At 41.1% G+C, this 23859-nt stretch overlaps 1 protein-coding gene across 1 annotated transcript in view; it reads left to right on the top strand.

Annotated features, from left to right (window-relative positions):
- Positions 1-1400: 1400 nt before the first annotated feature.
- Positions 1401-23859, top strand: part of mecom (MDS1 and EVI1 complex locus) — a 305523-nt gene continuing 283064 nt past the window's right edge. The window contains exon 1 of the mRNA XM_042339033.1: positions 1401-1529. Coding sequence (XP_042194967.1) covers positions 1493-1529 — 37 coding nt within the window. The 5' untranslated portion in view covers positions 1401-1492. The remainder of the gene's footprint in view (positions 1530-23859) is intronic.

Genomic DNA, 23859 nt, shown 5'->3' on the forward strand with positions numbered 1-23859 from the left:
GGAAGTGCCATTTGCCACACAGCTAAATACAAAAGGAAACCGGTTTAATCCCATTCAATTGAAGTTAAGAAATACTTTCCAAAGTAGTTTAGACACTTGATGCCCGGGTATTTTCTTAACAGTTTCCTCCAGAATGACCACTGGCTGCAGTCCAGTATTAGAGCTAATAATAAACTCTAATAAATCAGGAGAACTGATAGTAAATGAAACCCAGAGCTGGTGCAGGGGTTAGGGCTGGGATTTATATCATTTGCAACCGAAATTTACGCAAACTCACAAATCTGGGGAAATAATTCCAAACGAAGGATTTCCATTCCGAAGATTTTCACGTTTGCCATATTCCACCCACGGCAACAGCGCTCAAACACCCCCTCTGCCCTCCATCCCGTACTGTGTGCAATGTTTATTTCACCACAATTCGAGCGAGTTCGCGTCTGTGTGTGTTTGTGTGTGTGTGTTTGTGAGTGTAGTAGTTTACGGTGAAATAGATGACTGATTTTTTTTTAAAAAAAAGAAAGACAGAGAGAGAAAGCAAGAGAGAGAGAGAGAGAGAGAAACATTCCACTCATTTACACCCTCAGACGTAATGTTCTTCCAATCCATTCCATACGCTGTCACCTCTTAAAATATTAACTAAAATATTTGAAATATTATTAAACATTTCAGGGGGGGGGTTGTTTCTGGCACAAGCATCATTTTAGCACTAATGTACCCACACACATACTATATATATATGTGTGTGTATATATATAATATACATATATGACTGCCTGCGTGTCAAACTAGTAATAACATGCAACTAGGGATTCAATGCAATAATAATAATAATAATAATAATGCAATCATATTAAATAGTGGGAGAAAACTCATGACCCTGAAAAGTGCAGTCATATTAGTCCCAGGTTCTATTAAGGCAGTCTGTGGGCTGTCTTGCACATCGTTGTTGTTGTTGTTGTTGTTGTTATTATTATTATTATTTGGTATCGTCACTGGGGGGGGGGGGGGGGACAGTCGCGGGGCATGTGGTGGATCCTCGGGCGGAGGCTATAAAGCGTGTTGCCGGCTGCTGGAGGGGGTTTGCAGTGCCCTTTCCTGACACGTCCTGACACCATCTCGGGGCAAAAAAAAAGTGATCCATTTGCTGCTGTAACTTTTTTTTGTGTTGGCGGCGCGGCAGCGATGCAGTCAGTGCGCATGTGCGAAGGTGTCCAAACTGACAATACGGGAGAGATAGCGAGTCCGGATAGAGAGAAAGAGAGAGAGAGAGAGAGAGACTGTATGAGAGAGAGAGAGACTGAGAGAGAGAGCGAGACTGAGTGAGTGAGAGAGAGAGAGAGAGACAGAGAGAGACACAGAGAGAAAAAGGAAGAGAAGGTAAGAGAGAGAGAGAGAGAGAGAGGGAGAGAAAGAAAGAAAGAAAGAAAGAAAGAGAGAGAGAGAGAAAGACATCCGTGATTCACAGACTCCCCATCAGCGCCGGACACAGACCACCATGAGATCCAAAGGCAGAGCTCGGAAACTGGCCACAAGTAGGTGCAACACCCCATCCCATTTCTCTGTCACTTTCCCTTCTCTGCCATTTTGTATCACTTTGTTGTTGTTGTGTGTCCGTCCGTCCGTCCGATCCGCGTCTGGTCTCACCATCTACAGACCTGCTGAAGCCATGATCGCTCCCTTTCCGTTTGACCCCCTCCCCCCCCCCCCCCCCTCCACACCACCCACCCACCCACACACAAACACACAACACCCCCCCCACCCACCCCACACACCCCCTCTCACCCTACACCCCCTCCCACACCAACCCCCCCCCACCATCCACACACACACACACACCTCCCCAACGCTGGACACTCACTGACTGCTCAATCTCATCCCGAGTCAGCTGTTGGGACTGGGATTGGGCAGATCTGCTTCACTCTCTCTCTCCCTCTCTCTGTCTCACACACACTCTCACTCTCTCTCTCTCTCTCTCTCTCTTGCCTTTCGGCTATAACAACTGCCATCCGGAGAAAGGGACAGTTGTTTTCCACGAACTTCGCTCTTGGGGTGGTGGGGAGGGGGCAAAGACGCTGGGGAAAAAAAAATGTGTGTCCAGAATAATCTGTCAATGAAGTTCGTAAAGTTGAGAGTGAGAGGGAGTGTGTGTGTGTGTGTGAGAGAGAGAGAGAGAGGGGAGAGATGGGAACTTTATGAAACAGGGTCCCCTGTTGGAAGAGTTTTTTGGGTTTGCAAACAGTGGGCGCTGTTGCCCGCGCTCCAAGGCACCTTCAAACTTCAGGCTCTGCAAACAGAGCAGCAAAGCAAAGCAGGTGAATGAATATGCGTGCGTCTGGCAACTAATCTGACCAGAAGCAAAGTGGCCCGTGACTGACCCAGGTAACTGTGAGGGAGGGAGTCAGACTCACCAACAAGGGAAGATCGGCTCCCTTTAACACCTGTGTGCGTGTGTGTGTGTGTGTATGTGTGGTGCGTGTGTCTCTCTCTCTCTACTAAGATTTCCCATGTACCAAACCCCCAGCCCCTAATGCTTTAAACCCGCCTCACTTAATAATAATAATTTTTCAAATCCGTCCTGATATCCTTTCCACCCGGACTGATGTGTTTGTGATAGTCTGATAAAGTCTGTGTGGTTACATAACTCATAGAAATCCACTTCTATTTGAAGTCGGCCTCTCCTTTTCCACTGCCGACAAACGTTCTCGTTTCTTTTCAGTGCACTTTTGACAATCTTTCGGTTGACAATGCAACATGAAAAAGGGAGGGGGGGGGGGGGGGAGAAATATCTGTCGAATAAATTCTATTTATATTTTAATATGTTTAAGTGAGGGTACACCAGTCAAATGTGTGGGATGAGCGTCCAGAGAAGTAAAAAAAAACAGAAACACAGTGTCAGATCCCCCCAAAAAAACTGGCAGTCATTATTAGCATTATCAGCCTCTCCGCAAAGGATTTGGATTTTTCCAGTAAATACTTAAACAGGCAATTTCCAACGCGTTTAGACTTTACACCAATAAAGCTTTGTAGTTTGTGTTTCCGGCGCACGGGGGCTGCAAGAGGACACACCGATTGTGCAATGCCTAACTTCTTAAGTCATATAAAAAAATATATAAGTTCTCTGTTATTCAGCAGTTTACACGAAAGATGTAAACACGGTGGAAGTGTGCAGGACTGAGCGTTGCAATGGGAGATGGGGGGTTGGGGGGGGGGCGGTATATATTTTTAAAAGAACTCCAGTCTTAGTGGTTTTGTCGTGTCGGGTTTTGTCTAATTGTTACAGAGGCACTGGTCTGTCATTGGCAACTCACTGTCTCTCTCTCTTTCCCATTTCTGACTTACATGTTGGGGAAAAAGAGAGAGCAGTCCCAACTTTATACTAAAACTACACTTTTGCACTGGACAGGATTAAAAATTTATGGCGAGTCCCCCCCTCCCTCCCTCCCCCCCCCACCACCATCCACCTCCTCACAATAGAGTTTCACACGAACAAGTGAATTAATAAAGACTTGTGTTATAAGGATGCTTTAAGCCTGGAGAAAATCACTGCAGATTCAGCCTGTCTCGCAAACCCGGGTACCTATTCTGCCAGAAATGTTACACGGACCGTGTTTGAGGCACTTTTATGTCCAGATCCCACTTTTATCAACAATATCGCTATTTCTCGCCTGTGTTTGTGGTATCACTGAGCCCTGTTGCCTGTAGCCGCTTCGGCCTTGGCATTCATATACCTGATTATTTTCCATTCACTTTCGCATCGTTCTTTTTCAGAAAACCTGTGATATATAACAGTGAAAAATACACAGGTACCTCTCCCTGCCTCCCGCATGATAAGAATATCGATTTTTTTTAAAAAAAATTCAGACGACAGCTAGCTAATAAAATCTAAACATTAGTTTTCTTGGCCTCAAGTTGAATTTAATACCACAGTTAAAAGCCCTTTCTCTCCCAAAGTCATCCATCCAATTGTCCATTTCCAATTCCCTCTTAAAAACGAAACCAATTCTCTGACCTGTTCCCTTTTCAACCGAGTTCTCCATCCACTATTATTAAAGGAGTTCAAAATCAGTTTGAAGAGATTGTTGTTTTATTACATTGTGTTGAGTTTTAGTGAGAATAGAGTCGACATGTCTACAGCGGGGATAAGTGGGAATCGCTCAGAATATATTGTAATTTAACAAGGTAAAATACAACTGCGAGCATCGTCTCTCATGTCCTTTATATATATATAAATAAAAACAAATCGGGTGTAAATTGGAGACTGAGAGAGAAATGTTTGAGTGCATTTTACCTCCTCCTTTCTCACACCGAGAGTTTTATTCAAGGCAGGAAGAGCGGAACACGAGAAGATGAGTCAAAAATATTTATTAGTTTTTTTTGAAAAAAAACTTTGCGACTCAGTAACAAGGTTTGTTACTCAGTACTACATTTGTGGGATATATAAAAAAAGAGTCGGGACTTGCTGACTGTCCGTTACTTTGTAAGAGTCCTGGGAAAGATGCAAAAGATTCAGAATAATCTCCATCCGACTCGCTGACCAATGCACCGCATATGTTAGATCATTTTAAGGCTATTTTGCAAACTTTCACCTCCAAATCTCCCCTTTTGTGGCGGAGCTTTTGATCGCATTTGTTTGATCGGCAAGCAGTTATTGGACCGTCCTTAAATGAATGTTTGCATTTATATATTTTTACGAAAGCCCTGCGGTGTTCGGCATGTGCCACTGGGTTACCTAACGGTTGTGAGCAAGAAACAGCTCTATATCCTTCCCTTTGCAACCAGTGCATACTCCCCCCCCCCACATAGAAGTTTAATTTCCAAATAAAGGATTTCCTAAACCGCTTCACCCTTTGGTGTGAATGTTCAGCAATATGCAACACCTCACCTGGTCCGAAGTGCGACCAGGGTTCAATAGGTTTTTTGATGATCAAAGCTGGAAAGAAAATACCTTATTACAGCATCTGGTTGGATGTCGTTAAATGGTGCAAGGCTAGTTTGTAACACGGGGGGTTACAGTGACTTGAATGCAGTGTTGACTGTAAACACAAATGCACGCAAGCCGTCCCCGCTTTATTTATACAATTTCTGCATTTCTGACTGCCATCCATTAGCGGCAACCAGTCCTCTTCTGTTTGGCTCTAAAACAAGCTCACGCTTCTCAGAAGCTTTTTTTTTCTCTTGAAACTTCTGCCTCTGTCATTTACATTAGCCTAAATGTTTCCACTTCAAAGTATTCCACATCAATAGCCGCGTGTTTGTGCGTGTGTGTGTTTTGTTTAAAGACTAAACTCATCTTTTTGTGGCTCTTAAGCTTTATCCATCGGGTGAAATGTTTAAGAAAGTATATATATATATATATATATAGAGAGAGAGAGAGAGAGAGACTGTGTTGAAGTTATTCTCTTCACTGGATCTTACTCTGGCTCTTTTTTTCTCCCTGTCCTTGTGGCTGTCTGTTATTATCTTTATATTTCTTGTTTTCTGTCTCTCTCCCTCTTTCTGCTTTTATCTGCCTCGCGATCTGTTTCTCTATTTCTCTCTCTTTTTTCTCCCCCCCACCCTTTAACTTTCTTTTGCCTCACTGTCGGCTCTGTCTCTCCTTTTTGCCACCAACAGAAGTTATATGTCTGTCTTATCTCTCGTTGGGACTCTTTCTCTCTTTCACCCCCTTTATGTGTGTGTGTGTGTGTGTGTCTATCTATGTCAGTTTCACCCTCTGTGTCTGTCTCGGTGAAGTGCACTGGTTGCTGTCTGTATATTAGGTCACTTTCCCTCATTGTGCTCCAGGCCATGAGTTGATTTCACATTCACTTTCCACTCCACTTCCCCCTCCCCACCACCACCACCCACCTCTCACACATACTTCCCACCTCAATTTGCACTCTTGGTCACTCCAGCCACCTTTACCTCTGCGGCGGGCGTGAGGAGAGCGGCGAGATCGTGGGGGCGAGACCAAGTCACAGTTTTAAGCATTATATTAGGCGCCCCATAATACCCAAATTACAACCCCCTAAAATGTAAGCAACGGTCATTGAAATGCATTGCGCTCAGATTACAGCGTTAAAAAGAAACAACGCTCATATGTTTGAATGCTGGGGAAAAGGATGGAGGCGAGTGGATCTGGTAGAGTGGAAGTGGACCCGGTTATTATACAAGAGCCCGGGTTTATTATGTAATAGCCAGAGAGGCGTAAAACATTGGTAACTAACTCGACCTTGTATCATAGATGAAGCTGTCGTGTCATAACGTTTGTGGGTTTAAAAACTGTTTTTAATAGGGAGAGTGGGAGGCTGGAGAAAGCAGGCTTTCGGATGAAATCAATGTTTCGAGATATGCTGGCGAGGGTGGGTGGGAAACCTGTGAACAAAACTCAAACTTTTATTTTTGTTTGTTTATTTTTGTGTATGTGTGTGTATATATGTGTTGGGGTGGGGTGGTGGGGGGGGGGGGGGGGTAAGTGGGGGTTCTCTCGCTAATCGCTGACTAGACGGAAAGTGTAATGATAGAAAGACAAAATACGACCAAAAACGATTCACATGGTAGATGTGCCAGGGCCAGAAGTAGACTTGAGCAACACAACATCTGAAGCTAACTTTTACCCTGGAGTTTTCTCAATCTTCACCCAATCGAAAATAGGCCAAAACGCACAGATTGCCAAATAAGCACCATTTATTCCGTTGTGACAATTTACCTTATACCGATAAAGCAAATTATTATTACAACTATCGGAGATGTGTGCGTATCTGAGCTCAACCCCACTGTGATTGCTGATGTCTATCTGTGAAATCAGAGGAAAGTGGAATGGTCTGAATTCTTGTCCACTGGCATCTCCCCCCGAGACCTAACCTGGCTCTAAGCCAGCCCTGTACAATGTCAACGCTGAATATTTCAATCCCCAGACTACTTTTAACTACTTTCTAAATAAATAAACTCATTGTGCGTCTGTGTTTAAAATTATTTCACCTCCTTTACAAGCCTCGGCATCTCATTATAGTTGCCTCAAAGGCGGGGATCCTTACCGTCATACATCACAGGGGCTGAACATTGCTGTATATACAGATGTACCCCTCCAGGCAAGGCAGGGCTGGGGGGGGGGGGGGGGGGGGGGTAGCCACACAGTATAGACCCTTACGACTCCAATGCTATATGATAAGCGGTCGTAATTTAGTGAAGTTAGAACAAGTGAGTTCTATGCAAATGAATGTTAAGGAAGGGGGCCATGTGGCTTTGCAACATACAGACACAGAGCAGCAGAGCCCCTCACTCGGGTCCTGGCTAATGGGATTGCATGTGCATTGCCCACAACTCCACAGACACCGCTCTCCTTCATTTACCAGTCGCGCAGCTTGACTTTTTTCTTTTATTTTTATTTAAAAATGACACCACTCACTTTAAGTGCAGACGATCCAGAACGAACCAACAGACTTGGGTTGAATTGGCACTTTAGTTGAAGCTGATAGACGCTATCGACAAGAAACCCGAGCCATTCTGTGCCCTTTCAGTTGTGTTTATCTTTGTATGTATGTATGTATGTATGTGTGTGTGTGTGTGTGTGTGTGTGTGTATGTATGTATGTATGTACGTATGTATGTGTGTGTGTGTGTGGGGGGGTTGGGGGGGGGGGGAGTTGGGGAGAAATTTGGGAACCTGCATTTCCTTGAAATGTACTCGCTTTTTGTTTTTATTTAAACACACACACACACACTAATAATTCTCGTTACCCCCGAGGGAATCGGGAGTCTCAACATAACAATCGTCACCGTCACACAACCCAACAGTCCATTACAATATCAGTTATAATGCTGAAAGCGGCTCAACAAAACGTACGTTAACAAAAAGGACGTGAAACAGGAGCAATAGGGATTACTCCCGAGTACCAAGTGGAATTTATCCCACAGCCCAGGTCCTGGCCGACACACTCCAGTCCTCCGAAAGCCGCGATTTACAATTAATGTAAATGAAAGCTATTGTGTTTTCTGTGTTAAAAAAAAAAATTCTTTTGCAAAAAACAAGAAAATTGCTAAAAAGAAAGGAAATCGGTGGAAGCAAAGCCTTGCGAAAAGATCAGCCGGTTTCGTGGGCATTAAGTTGTGGACTGTTCGCAAGTAAAGGGCGACACGTCCCGATTAACCAAACATTTCACCGCAATGTGCCCATTGCCCGGTGAGCGCCGAAATCATGTTCACATTCCTCCGCTATTTTAGACGCTTAGTTTTCGCTACATTTCCCAACTTGTGTCGCACAAACTGCATCATTTCAGTTGTACCGTGAAGGTTTCTACCCTCCCCAACATATAGACATTTAACTATGAAAAAAAGAATAGGCTTGAAGGTGTTTTTGTGAAGTCCAGACCCTCGGTATTATTCATCTGCAACTTATCTTGGCCTTTTGTCTTTGTGTTGGGGCTAAAAAAACACACACAGCGTTTGCTATTAATACAGAGTGAGAACTGGGAGGTTGAGGGTTTTAAAAGATGTATATGGTTTGCATTCGCTCAGAAATAGAATACTGCACAGATGATAATAAGCCTTACATTTGATATAACACCTTATCAGGTCGTTGAGACGTCTCAAAGAGCTCCATAGAATATACTATAAAGTGTAGTATTTGTGTATTTTGTGGGCAAATCGCTACAGCCAATTGCACACAGTGGTGTCCCACAAATAATCGTGGATTGAGTTACCAAATTATTTTTTTGGGAGGGATTATTATCCCTGGAAAACTATCTGCCAATCGACTAACAACCGGGTTCATACTTACTGTTAGGAAAACAGATCTGGTGTAAAGAGGTTTCCACAAATCCACCATTGAGTTTAAGCAAATTGTCACCCAAATCCAACAGCTCCTTAGCACAATAGTACTAGTGCAGTCAGCCATGTTATACATTTTCATAAAACTTTCCATTTTTTTTAACCCTGGAATTCCATCTTAGAGTCCTGCAACTCACATCCTCACCTCGTTCAATGTGTGTCTCAAGACCTACCTCTTCCTCCTCCCCACCACCTTGGCACCCACTCCCAGCTTGGTGCTTAGCCAGCACTGTTAAGCGCTTTGGGACGTCCTCCCAATGTGAAAGGCTCTATATAAATGTAAATTTGTATTGTATTGCCTTGTCACTGTTGAAACGCTTCAAAATGCTTCATAGGCAATTTCACGGCTCTTGCAGTGACTGTTTTCGTAGATATACACCCAGTCAGTACCAGCTAGTGCTGTAGTTAGACGTAACAGTGAAAGAACTTGCATTAGTCTTGAGATGATTTTCATTTCGAATTAACACAGAAAGTGTAAAAGTGGCATTGATTGGAACCCGGAGTAGCAGCTTGTGAAACCATCTCCAGGCGGATAGTCCAGGAGTCAATCGATGTGCATTGCTGCTGTACAACACACTGCGGCTGACGCGCAATCGTTTTTTAAATGTAAAAAGATTAAGTTTAAGAGTTCCTGTGGATCACCCTTAAATTCTTAATGTTATTAGAGAGCCAGCTGCTTTGCCAGCTCTTTAATCACTTTAAGCATTAACTGGGTTTCGGCACTGGTTAGCGTAATGGCACTGTCCACTTTATTTGGATTCCTCTCCAAATGTGAGTGTTGTGGCGCAAGTATTATACCTGCAATTATCGCATCAATTGGTGCCTTCAGTGCCTGTTGTATTTCTGCAGCAACAGTTGATATGAGTTCAGTTGATAGCACTCTCGCCTCTGAGTCAGAAAGTTGTGTGCGCAAGCCCTATATTGGCACTTTGCATTCATAGTCTAAGCTAACTCTTGTGCAATGCTGCGAGAGCTGCATTGTCAGAGGTGTTGCCCTTCATCTGAAACTTTAACCGAGGGCCTGTCTGCCTGTTCTGGTGGATATTAAACATCCCGTGGCACTATTTGAAAAGAGAAGAGAGTTTCTCCTTGTATCCTGGCCAACGGTCTCTCTGATAAAATTGGTCATTCTCTTCATAACCGTTTGTGGGACATTGCTGTGCACAAGTTAGATGCCAAATTTGACTGATAGAATACTCAAGCATGTAATAATCAAGCTGGCTAGAACTACAATCTGTAAGACAATATCCAGCCTTATTATACACAGCCTCTAATGGAACAAATAGTCCTGTTGTACAGTCATTCCTATATTATACCATTAGTGTTTGAACAGTCAATCCTGTTCTGTTGTCTTGCAGGGGACAATTTAATTTTAAACCTGGTTATAAGTTATTTCACTGTGCATATATTTCTATATTTATCAATATGTGTGAGGTATATTATATGCATGTGGACACACACACACAACCATAATCAATCGATAGTTACAGGCAGGACTGGGAAGCATTCCATTAAGACCTAGGACTAAATTAAATGGGCCAGGTTAGCAGCTACATGTAAACAGGAGGTAAACAAGGCAGAAAGTATGTCTCTTGCTTCAGAGCATGTATCACCTGATTAACATACGCATAGTTGCTCTGTATACAGAACATGCTAACAATGTAGCACTTGACCTTTGACTGAGGTGGGTTATCATTAGAATTGTAGATTAAGCATTTCCTTGTGACTCACATCAGGTGACAAAATTTGGACTTGTTAGATCACCCAGTCAACAAAACAAAGCAACTTAGTTCAAGTGACAAGGCGCTATAGCAAATGCAAAGAATATTATTGTTATTATTAAGTAACAAGGCACTTTTTCAAATCTCTTCTTATGTCCAGTAGCAATGTTGCTGCACACCAAAACATCCCTGTAAACTCAACAGCTTGGCCTTGAGTTTGTTTAAAAGATCACAGACCAAATCTTTGCCTGTCATAGATCATTATTACAGGGTTCTGAAAGGATAATGGACGGACCAGACCACTTGAAAGGTGGGGCAAGCACCAGCCAGCCTAAAAAGCAATGGAAAGCAACTTGGGTAAACAAAGAGATACCTAGACAAGGACAGAGCTATATGAGGTGGGGATTGATGGCTCAGTAGACTCCAGCCTGTGGTGAAACTCTCTAGCTCAGTTTCAAAAGATTCGGGTTGAACTCTGAGAAAGGAAAACTCACATGGGCGCAAACTGTGGATGTGTTTGACGGACGCCATCTTCCACTCCACAATCCCTTTGTTTATTCAGTCACTTTACTGATAGGACAGAAGATTGATTTATTAATCCATTCAATACCAGGTTTCCTTTTAAACTCTCAACATTCATAAGCAAATGTAAAAAAAACCCTGAAATTATTAAATACTACATAGTAGTTGAGAATACAGAATACAGATGAATAAAACCTATTTTTAATTAAAACTTAAAAGAATGAAAAACTTTTTGATTTGTGCCATATTTTACACCAGCTACTCTTTTTATAAGCCCTACGCTCATCACTTCCACATCTGAGCACCCCCATCCAGCAGCTTAGGCAGTCATGAACCCTCCCCACCTTCAAACTCCAGTCTTGTTCGTCTAGGAATAAACAGTTGTTGCACCTCACAGTAAATCTATTCTTGTGCTTCTGTTTTGCTCAGAAAATATGCAGTCAATCTACTTCACCCTAAAACGCTTTGAGAGGTCTCAACGACATGATTAGGCACTATATTAACTGCAAGGACATGTTTCCATGATGTGATAAGGTGCTGAATCAAATGGAATGATGATTATTATTATTATTGCCCACCAGAAAGCAGACTGAATAGTGTGTCACCTGATGGGTGAGCCGATGGCCTCTACTTCTCTTTTTCGTTTTGTCCGAACTTTATAGACACTTTTATCAACACTGACAAAGTGCTCAACTTTACACTCTTTCTGTGCAGTTTTTCAAGGCAAAACATTTTGTAGAAAGTGCCTCCATGTCTCAATACGATGAAAACCTGAGGTAGTTCAGTCAGATTTGGAGGGGGGGGGGGGGGATCCAGGTGGTTTCCTAATGGAAGGGATGTAGACATTTACTTTGCAATTCCCATTGTGTACGAATGAAAAGTACCTCACAAAGCCCTTTACCGCAGTGACAATGAATCTTCCAAGTTAACAATTTGGAACCTGCTGAAGAGATTTACAAGATTCCAGAAGCTTGTGAAGTAAGGGTGAAATATTGGAAATTCACCATGTTGAGCATTTTATGTGGACAGAAGAGCTTGTTAAGCACAAGAATAGGAAACCTGCAGAGTAACAGAAACGCAGCCTTTCTTCTCTGCTGTCTGCAAATTCAAGTGGTGGCGATATTCCTTACGAGTGGCAAAACCTGCTACTGGGGGCCGTCAAAGCACTGAAACCTATTGGGCAGGAAATACAACCTTACTTTATTTCTGAAAGCTCCACCATTGTCGTCAGCTGTACACTCTACTACAGAAAAGTGCAGCAGGTTCATTAACATCTGAAAGAGAAAGATAGGCAATGCTGCACGTCCAACACTGGACGGGAAACCACTTTGCCCTTCATCGCTGTGAAGCCTGATTTTATACCGTCTGCTCCACACTGCATCCAGGTCGCCCACACACCAGCCTTTTACAGTGTTATTTCTCCATGTGCAGCTTAGTGTATGAGCAGGACACTGCAATGAGCTGTTGTGGTTTCGATGTTATTAAAGAGCCAGAAAAAAAAAGTACGGTGGATTCTCTTAACACACCAAAAAAAAAAAAAAAAAAAAATCCTATGGAAGTAACTGTTTTTTTAAAAGGAACCGTTCAGAGGATGGAGAGCGGATTCGATTCACACCTGATGTGCCTATATTTGCAGGGAGGCAGACTGAACTGCTCCTGAAACCACCTTGACCTCCGGGTGGTGTGTCCTAAGTGACGGGGAAACTGGTTCACTCCTGAGTTAGTTGTACGGGACTGACTGCGTGATCTGCCACACACACAGCAGCTCAGAAACACGCCGTGTAAAGTAGTGCATCATCACAATTAGCGAAACGCGCAGAATGCCTTGCAGAGCGCCATTCGAAAAGGAAAGAGGGAAAGTGGCCCCCCCCAAAAAAAATCACAAAACCCCGCCATACGTTTAAGAGGCAGGAGGAGTAAAACGTTTGCCACTTTTTATTTCCAAAGGAGTTGTAATATTATCGTCTTTTGAAAATAACCTCACGATGTCCTTTGCAGAGGCAGTTCCACATCTGTTGCATAAATATTACACGCGGGTGGAGGTGGTGGTTAAAGAAGGAGTTGTTAAAGAGCTTCATAACTCGCCCAAAGAATAAATTCCACACGACTCAGTTCTCAATCCAACCAATTCCTTTATACTGTGCATAGGCTTCTTTGAGCGAATGGTGTAAGTTGGCAAATCACCAATCGTGTATTTTTCTGAACCTTTTGGGTGCATTTTGTGCTTGTCAACGTGAAGGATGTTAGCATTGGGAAGCCGAACTCCTTCCTATTTCATTCGATCAGTTGTTAGTGTGAAGCTAACCTGAGCCCAAGGTTGGATAGAATAGTTTCCCCATTCTGCCCCCGACAAAGTGTGTCAGCTCCCACCTCAAGAGAGCGCCCCCCCGTTGCACCAAGGCGATATTTTCCAGTTCTGACACCAGCTATCTGACCTGTGGCTCCTCTGAACCAGATTGCTAATTTAGCTCCAAATTAAAAAAATAGTTTTAGTGCTGTGTGAACTCGCCTACTAAGAACTCACTTCATATCTGGGATTCTTATAACCACAAAATATACAGTCACAAAACGTTTCACCCATAAAAGATGCAGTCAATTCATTTTACAGTATATTCTGTGAAGCGCTTTCAGACATCTCGACGACCTGATAAGGTGCTGTTTAAAATGCAAGGATTATTATTATAACCAAAGTACAGAGGAGACGTTTCATCCCAATCAGTCTGGACTTGAATTATGACCAGATTCCAGAGATGAAAGACCAGTGTCTTTCAGGGTTTCCAGGGTTGGGCCACCCATTCCAATTGTTTTCCGAAATATTGATTCAATAGCATCTGATGTTTAGTTTTAGCAAAGTTCAGAGTAACTGGATGTGGTTTGAAGTCATACTCCTTTTAAAAACAAATCTGAGATTGATTTAATGCAGCATTAAACCTGGTGGCAATGGCACACTTCAGAAAAGGCTATTGAATACCACTGACAATCAATGTTGCAGACCACTGCAGTAGCTGTGCTGAAAAATCTCTAAAATTGTTCAACTTCAAGTTCTTTATTAAAAATGGCAGACCAATGAAACCAGATGGGGAAAAGTGAAGTAGCCAAATATTTTTATTGGAACCCACCTGATGATGACAAGCTATACTCTTCAAATCTTTTGATATATTTTTTCTAATACCCTACAGCACCCTGGAACTTCATGAGTTTGGACATAATTTCATGTTTTTCCTATTTTAAAAATAGTTTTTCCATCTTAACATCTGTAGCCTGTTTCCCTCTGATCGCTGGAAGCTAGTCCTCCTACGCTGTCTCTTTATACCTATTTAATGCCACAAGGTCTGTTTAGATTTTCAGCATGCCTTGAACATTCCCAACACCTTCGGTCCTTTTGACATGATTGGTTTTGATGGTGGTTTGAGTTTCATTGTAATCTGTCTGATGGAAAAAATTAACGGCACCTTATCCTGTTGGCAACGTAACTACAGTGTGGGATAGTGTTTGATGAGCCTTTGTTAAGGACTTCTGAGTGTTTATATGCCACCTAGTTGATTTCATATTTTAATAAATTTCAATATACAAGCCCTCACTCACGCTGCTGAACAACCCCAGTTGCCACACATTCAATTTAACAACCCAACCCCTACCCACTCTCGTCAACAACCCCAGTCCCAACAGCAACAAATTACATTTGTGTAGCACCTTTCACATCAGAAGGATGTCCCAAAGCCCACACCCAATTTACTGAACAACCCAGGCACATCTACTGTAATCAGGAAGCCAACCTCCATCAAAGTATTCACTTCAAGGTCTTTTTTTAATAAAGGATTGGTAAACACATGAATTGAAATGTTCCAGTGAAAGCAGTTTGAGATATTTTCCAACAACCTGTCTGAAACAGTGAGTTTTGAAGAGAACTGTAGCACAGTAAAGGGTTATCTGATCTGAGTGATGCAGAAAGTACTGAAATGTTCTAGATGTGAGAAATTGAAAAATAATGTAATATCTTATTAAAATGATTACTTTAGGGTTGTTGATTTCATAGCAGTTTGGCGTTACATCCTGTTTCAATGCTTCTGCACTATTAGAGGGATCTTGTAGTCTCTGCCTGTCACAGAACATTATAGGTATTCAACAAATACTCCAACTTGACTTGAACATTTGCAGTTTGGATTGAAGCTCTGCATTTTTAACTTGAAGCTCTGAGTTCATGTTACAGTCTCGACTGCATTCACTCACAAGGTTTCCCCAAGGAGTGAGTTTTATCAATGTTGGCTCATAGTGTTTATGGATGAAGAGGAACATGGCAATACCTCAGAATGAATACAATGGAATGGAAGTTATTGCCATCTGATCTGCAGTGATATCTAAAGGGATTTGTTCATATAGACTCCAAATCCCGAATGTCGAATCCTGACAGAAATTAGAAGTGAGTCACACCACTCTGTGGGAATCCTGCAAGAGATTCAAATCGGTCAGCATGGCACACTTCCAGTTACTGGCAGGATATCTTACCTATGATCCAGAGTCCATATCAACAAATCTATTGAATATTGTCACAAATTAGATTTTCTTGTATACTAATAATAAAAATCCTTGCAGTTGATATAGCACCTTTCACGTCAGGAGGCCACCTGAAAGGGCTTTACAGGATTTGCTATTAAGTGTAAGTGTAGTTGAAAAGAGTGGGAGAGAAATAGTGGCTGGATAATGCCAAGCTTTGGGTTTGGGTAGGCTGGGGGAAAATAAGCCAAGGTTCCTTTTTCCAATCACTGTCCAATGACTGTTGGGTGAGTTGATGACAAAAACTGTACAATCACTGTGATAGTCCCAATAGTTGTATGCTCACTGATTCAGTTCACACATAAGGATTGGCCAGCAAGGCCCTAGGGAATGACTGATATTGATAGAAGCATAACCCAACAAGAGAAGCAGAGCAAATTGTGTGTGTGTGTGTGTGGTGGGGGGAGTTATAATAAAATAATAGTCTTGAGATGAAATGAAGCTAAATAAAACATAGAACAGAAAGATGCATTCTCCAATTAATGAAGCATTAGCAGTGCCTATTTATAATAATAATGATAATAATCATAGTTTCGTCCTCTTTAAGTTAAGAAAATGAATCAAATTCCCATTAAATACAATTAAACAATTGGGTTACTGTTCCTGTCCTAATAATAGTGACAAATGAAGGGTCAGCTTTAATGAACATATGCTCATGGGATTTAAACGGGAAAAAATCCCACCCCTGCAAATTCTCATTGATGTAAAACATATAGAACAGAGGGAAAAAAGAGGCACCAGGGGACAAAAGAGTAATTTTAGAAATTTCACTCCCTGTGCAAGACGCTAGCAAGAACTCCAGCACAGAGTACTTAACACACCCATTTCTTTGTAGTGTTTTAGCTTGTGCCTGATTCGATTGGCATATAAACAGTGTGTGAATGATTCCTATAGGGCTGCAACGGTTCTTTATTAAAACAGCCCTGAGATAAAGGAGTGGCTCAAAAGCTGCTAAACATATGGAAAGCAGTAAGCGTACACAGGGGGGCTACCAGCATCCTGGAAAAAATGAGGTTTGGTCTGTAAATGAACAGACTTTGTTCCAAATGTTTCAGTTGCAACTTCGTAAAGGTAGAGTTTTGCCGCTCCTCCCAATACAGTACCAAATGGAAAATTACAGGCATTCACCATACTGCGAGTTTAGGGGAATGTATCCCTGAAAGTAGAAGTTTCTTGCCCAGCACCACACTGATCTTTACATCTTTGTAAAACACAGCTTGAGACAGCCCCCAAACTGAAAAGCACTGCATTGAGCGATACAAGTGACTGAGGAATCAATTCACAGTTATTCACAAATTACAGACCGTTGCAGGAGTGGACACTTAGCAAAATTATTCTGGAGACATTCAGGGTGCATTTCCGTGGTAATTATTTGTTGATTTTGTTGTTAAAATTGGCTTACTGCAATGAAATTATAAGGGCCAAGGATAATTCATGATTTAAATGGTGAGACTTTAAAATGAGAAGATGGTTAGATCAAAGTGAACACTGTGGGCTTTTTATTAATTGTGCTGTTTCACATCATGTTAACATTGAACCAAACTGTGGGCGATTGTAGAGGCAGCATCTGTGTTTAATTATGCATAGAATCAGCAGTGCTAATATGCAGTGGAAAAGTCGGCTATTGATCCTGGATAGATGTGCGAAGGGGAGTGAGTCGTACACTTTGCGAAACCAGAAGTCAGGAGTTTTATTTGTCAAATCTGTCCAGTGGTTATAATTTGAGTCTCTATAATCGTTATTTACTGGGTGAAGATGAAGTGCAGTGCAGTCCAAGAAAGAATATGGAATTTTATAGCATCTTTATACATCAAAATTTCTCGAAGCACTTCACAGAACTTATAGTCAAGTATAGTATAGTCAAGCCGTTTTATAGGCAAACACATCAGCCATTTCCACCAGCAAGGTCCCACAAACAGCCATGAGGTGTTGTCCAATTAATCTGGAGGATATTTGGGCAGAATGCAGGAGTTGGGTGAAGTGGAGTCAGTTCAGGGACCAATATAAACAGTACAGGGAGTGAGATAAAGTAGATTTGTTGCAGAAATGATGTATGTAAAGTAGGTAAAGGTAATGGATCTGGTAGAGATCTTCATAATTCTGAAAAGATAGATGCCGCTTGGTACATCAGTGACAAGGGGGGATGTATTTAGAATTGTCAGTGGAAGAGTTAAGAAGTTAGAAAAGCTAGAGAAACGTTTTCGCACAGAGGCTTTTTAGAACTTGGAAAGCTTGGTAAAAGCGGCTATTGAAGCTGAGAGCGTAACAACATTTAAAAGGGAAATTGGATAATCATTTCAAATAGAAATAATATAAAAGGGTATAGAAAGGGATTGAGTTAAGAGTAGTTAGCCCCAAAAGATGAGCTATCTTAGACTCAATGGGCTGCATGGCCTCACAACCTCCTAAATTATAACTTCTATAATTCTTATGAAGTCTATGTGTGGCCCTATAGATTTCCCCTCGGACATTTTCCAGTCCGTTGGACAGTACAAAAAGCCAAGTGACTGAGAATGAAACCTTACCTTTATGTAAATTCTGAGTTTCCTACAATATTGGTTAAATCTGAGACCTGGGATAACATTTATAAATGTTATAAAAATATGAGATGGCACAAAAACAGAATTCTAGTTCTCAGAACGCCCACTAGATCCATTATCTAACAAAAAAGATAGGCAAGCTAATAAAGCATGATGCCGAAGCAGTTCAGCAGCTTCAACTGCCCACTTGTTGGTCAAGAAAATGCTCTGGTCTAGACATGAAGTCTGACTATCTTGGGAGTGTCCTGTGAATGGCATGGGAAAATAGTATCTTGTTTACCACTAGGGAAATGCTAAGTATAAATAACAATGACCAGGCCTAAACATTTTAAAACCTCTATATTGAAAGGCCAATGTCTTGGAGGGTCAATTTGTTGTATTGTCTAAATACTCTGGCTGGCATATTGCAAGCTGACTGTATTCGATTACTGAAAAGCTCTTGAATTTCTGTTTAAAATGCACATCATTACTTGGGGCCGTTTGTATAAAGAAGGTTTAATTTTGCATCAGAACAGGACAGACATTAATCATAGTGTTGTTTTATTACTTGTCTGTTATGTGGTTTATCTAAGAATGCTAACCTTTTACTTATTTAGCTATTAAATAAAGTTTTGTGGTCACTGAGCCAAGGGATGTTAACACTGGATAATGGAACTTTTCTATTTGAGATACTCATTGTCAGTATCTAGCACTTCCAGGTCACATATAAAACATAGATATTGTAGACAATAGTTTCACCTCTCTCCAAAAAATGTGCTTTAACTCGAAGTTCATGAGATCACCCCATGCAATATCATTGCAATACTTCCCATTTCCCAAATCAGCCCCCCTTGTATCCTCCCTGGGTCAGATTGAGATTCAATTAAAGGGATTAAGTATTATCATTCAACTGATGTTGTGTAATAACACATTGATTTAATGGAGAGAGAGCCAGAGATAGTAAAGAATACTAGACGGGTGTCGCACCGTGTCACAGACTGGCAAATCTGTTCTCATAACCAAGGTTCCACACTGGAGGGCTGACATTCCAGTCACTAATACGTGTAGTGCCTTTGGTGATGCATTATAATGGGGAAACCCCATTAGTGGCCAACACTGTCAATGGCACAACACATAACGTGACTGGAATTTCAGCCCACAGATGAGCTTCTGATCTAAGTCATGGTTAACAGTATGTGGAGGAAAGCTACTTCACCTGAAGGAACAAGGGACAATTGGATGTCAACTCACTCTTGCATATGTCTATCTGGATAATAGCAGATTGTTCATTGTCTGGGAACAAAATACATTATTCATCCACCTTTAAGAGGAATGCTTCCCCATCATGGGCAGCTTTACCCAGGTAGATGACAGCAACTGCCTGAAGTATAGAGAAAGCATAAATAAAATGTTAAAAAATGACTTTAGTACAAAGCGAATTTCAGTCGTTCATAAATCTCACCTTCAGTAAAGACAGTGACAATAGAATGGCAAGCAGGACTATCCAATAAGTGATTCAGTCATGGAAAGCCAAGCATTGACAAATAGGTCACTACAAAATGAAACAATAGATGTAATGTAACAAAGTACTACAACATGATTTAGACCCCATTTTCCATTGTGGAGCCAATGTCCACGTCTTGAAACAGACAAAACAAAGCAGAAAAGTAATGGCTCATTATAAGATGAAACGAGAGGTCCACTTCAACCAGTGCTGCAACATGATTTAGATTCCAGTTTTTGATCAAGTTGCCAAAATCCTTTTTATAGAGACAAACATGAACGGAGAGATTCTGACTTTAAGGAACAGCAGTAATGCTAACCAGCATGGATAGAAACAATCAACCAGTAAATTTGTGAAAGTTTGCACTTGTTATTTTCACAATATATTGAGGAGATTTGCATTTTCTACACTGAGCTGGTGAGCAGGTAAAATTGCACCACTTTTGAATGATAAGTACATGGTAGTTTGAAATATATATCGAGAAACATGTTGAGGCCAAAAAAGAAGCTAAAGTCAGCAATGAAAAAGTAGAATCACAACAGTATCGTACATAATGTAATACTAGTTAGCACAGCTAGAGTGGTTGTAGTGCCTGTCAGTACTGTACAGTGTTAGTAAATGCATTCTCAGTCACTATTCAGTATTAGTGAATACAGTTCAAACAATGCAGTCCCATTGCAGCGGCTGCAGTTCCAAATGGCATGCCACATAAACCTAAACTGCATTCTTAACTGCTGCCGCACACTGTAATTCACCATTGGATATACTTCCAATTGGTATAATATTGTCACACTGAATACCGTCTTATCACTCTTATATAGTACTAGAGTCCCTATATTACATTACCAGTGAATATGATTTCAGGCAATATAGACCAATCCAAATGGGCATTTGTCCAGCGCAGAACTTGATAAGTTCTTGATAAGTGCTTTAGGAAGCAACTCAATTACTCGGTAATAGTTGATGTATCACAATCTTGTTCAATTAGCTCTGTGTATAATTATAGTATTTTAGGAGATTTAGTTGGAAGTTTGGTTTGGTTGCAAGTTAAAAATGAACATTCTGCAAGTTGGCTATTACAGTCTTGGACTTGAACTGTTTGCTATCTGAGCTATTGAATAAGTGAGGGGTGCTGCACAATTGTACATGTTAAATGCAAGTTCACACTTAGCATAAACATTTTGCCACATTGTGGACATTAAGGCAGTTACTGCAGCCCAGAGTGTTTACGCATTTATTCCAATGAAACCAAATCCATTCAAGATGCTGCATGATACCTAACAAAACTGGAACAGAAGCAACTCCATTACATCATCCAATCTCTATAGGATCAGAATCTTACACGGTACAGCGTGTGATACCATTGTTATGAAATGTTTGTCTGTGACCTTGTAACTAACTCACATTAACAACGCTGGTGAATTATGACACGATGCACAACCATTTAACAATAGTATCACATGCTGTACCATTTTGGATCCTCTGTTTACTGAGTACCAGGTTTGCTGGCAGTAGTTCCAAAAAGGTCAAGGGAACAAATTTCTTCACTCTGCACGCTTCATTGAGTCTGTCCTTGGAAGGGCCTATGAGCTTGCTGACATGGCAGCCGAAAGTGAATCTCGTCAACTGCTATTTCCAAGGGTCCTGGCAATGTCTATGGACTCGAGTTGGCGTCTATGACATGAATTGGTTGTTTGTCGCATCAAGCATCAGTTCTTTCCGTAAACTCATTTTGATATCACTGTTTAGCTGCCGTTTCAGTTTGAGAACTTTATCTGGATTTTTTTTTTATTTTTCATTCTTCCTAGAACACAATATAACATGTACATTACAAAGTACCAAATGCACTGTGGATCTTTGTTTGACATAGGACAGCTTACTAATAGAAAAAGACCATTTTTCCCACAAGCTTGTCCTTTCATTTTGATTAATTTCAATCTCACCATATCACCATATCACTCACTCTCCCCGCTTTCTCTATAAATGTAAACAGATATCCATTTTTACCATAAATCATTTATTAATATTTTGTTCAATGGGTTTCCTTGGCGATGTACACTACATAAATTCTGTTAAGTAGTGTACGAATCCAAGGAAACCCATTGAACACCTATTTTAAAATGATATCTTTTGTCAGATAGCACCTGAGCCAAGCTCAGACCATGGTAGTGCTATCTTCAGTAGGCTTCAGAATGAGGAGGACTTCAGGGATGCTAATGGTCACATTATAGAGGTAGTGTTGTCGTACAAGGTTTTCACTCCTGTTAATCCTGCAAACCAAAACCCTAGTCATAGGATGGTCCAGGCTGGACAAGTAATGCGAGGCTTGCCAAGCATTGCTATCAATGGTAAGCTGTGCAGTTTGAGCTAGTTAAGTTCTAGCAGTACTCCAAATTCTGAAGTTCCTAAGCCTTGGCTCAAGCCAACATGCAACCAATACTCTCCGGGAATTAGGTAAGCAGGGTATGTCCTTTCAGGGGGAGAGGGTACATTCTATTCAAGACACCGAGAAATTCCCGTATGTAGGTGGCATACACATGTGGCACTCTTAGTCTGCTATGAATATCTTTAAGCAGGTTAATGAGTTTTCATGTTGCTTAAATGGATTTTACTGAAAAGCAGGAAGTAAAACGATTTTCATCCAATTTAAACCAAAGGTAAGTAGTACTCTTCCAAATCACTCTACCACCCAGCTCTCTGGCTGAGGAGGCGTTTATTCACCCTAGTAAACTACGATGGAAATGAACCCAATTCCATGTGAGTAGATAATGTATCAGGTTTTATATTGAAGGGGATCTTCATCCTGAAGACTTTCCTCTTCAACCGGGCCCTTTCTCCTTCTTATCCCTGGCTCAGCATCAAACTAAATCATTATTAAGTAGTTCAACTGCCCTAAAACTACCCAGTGTGAAGGGCACTGTATAAATGCAAGTTGTTGTACTACCAGTTGACCTGGATCTGAATCTGGCTTCCAGAGGTGAGAATATTCTGCTATGAGTGGCCATAGAGAGAAGGTCATGTAATCTGTCCAGGCTGGATTCAAGACAGGTAACAGAGGTAAAAAGGCAGTGTTCTAAATCAGCACTTCATTTATTCTTCAAATAGTCTAGTCTTAATAAGCCAATGGCTTCTTGAACACTGATATTGTCTAAATGTGAAAGTTTAATTCTAGTGTGGTTGATTTCTTCAGATTTACTCAACTCTCCCTTGCCTGCCTTCATCAGAAACTCCGAGCCATAGGTTTGCCAAAGCAAATTAATATGTTGGCTGACTATTTTCTTGTCCAATTTGGAGGGTAGCTGGTCCAATATTTCTGTGTACAAATAATGTTAACATTTGAACATTGGGTTCAGGTTTGAGAATATAACAAAAANTTAGCCTTCAAACCTGAAAAGAAAATCAAATTCTTAGTTCGAAAAAACAAAAGCAGCCTTGTACATTGAAAGTTGATAAAGTCCTTCTATATTTGAGGGTTAACTATATTATACTTTGGCCACAGTATTAAATATTGATAAATAAAAAAAGTACCCTGTCAAGCTTTGGAAAGAATCAAATAACTGAATTTTATTTACTTATCTGAAAGCAGAACAGGCGCTTTTAACAATAAAGAATTGCTCATAAAACGTTTTTAAGTATTGGCAGCTGTGTATGTAGCTTGTTAATAACAATTGAGGCATCTGTTAGAAATAGTTCACTTTTTTTACACATTCTTTTTCAACACGCCTGGAGCTCAGTCTTCGGGTAGCTTAATCTCTGCAGATTGAAATGGACACGTATATGGATGGAAAGATACAGACAGGCGTGAACATATAGAGACAGAAAGAAAGACACAAACAGATTGAAATTAACGAAAAGCGTACCGATTTTCTTCGGTTCTTGGCTTGGTAAAAGTACAGAACAGAAGAACAGCGCCAAAATGAAAATACAATAATATTAAACTCCTGTCAATGAATAAATGATTGTGTTGTCAGGGCCCTCTCTTTCTGCCTGCACTCAATTCTTCAAAAGCCCAGCTCGCAAATAGCCAAGGACCTAAGCTTCCTTAAGAAATGATAGCTGGCAAATTAATTAGTTGACATTACTTTAATATTTCCACTTTTGTCATACGGTATGTTGTTTCTCTTGCTCTGTTTTCAAAGAGAAACTGTTATCGCCCTGCTATTCCTCCCCTCAAGGAGTATCTAAAGCTCTGCTTCGTCCCATTAAAGCTGAACGGTAATGCCCCTTCACTCCTC

This window comes from Callorhinchus milii, unplaced genomic scaffold (genome assembly GCF_018977255.1).
Source record: "Callorhinchus milii isolate IMCB2004 unplaced genomic scaffold, IMCB_Cmil_1.0 Scaffold11, whole genome shotgun sequence".
In the NCBI taxonomy this organism is placed as follows: Eukaryota; Metazoa; Chordata; class Chondrichthyes; order Chimaeriformes; family Callorhinchidae; genus Callorhinchus; species Callorhinchus milii.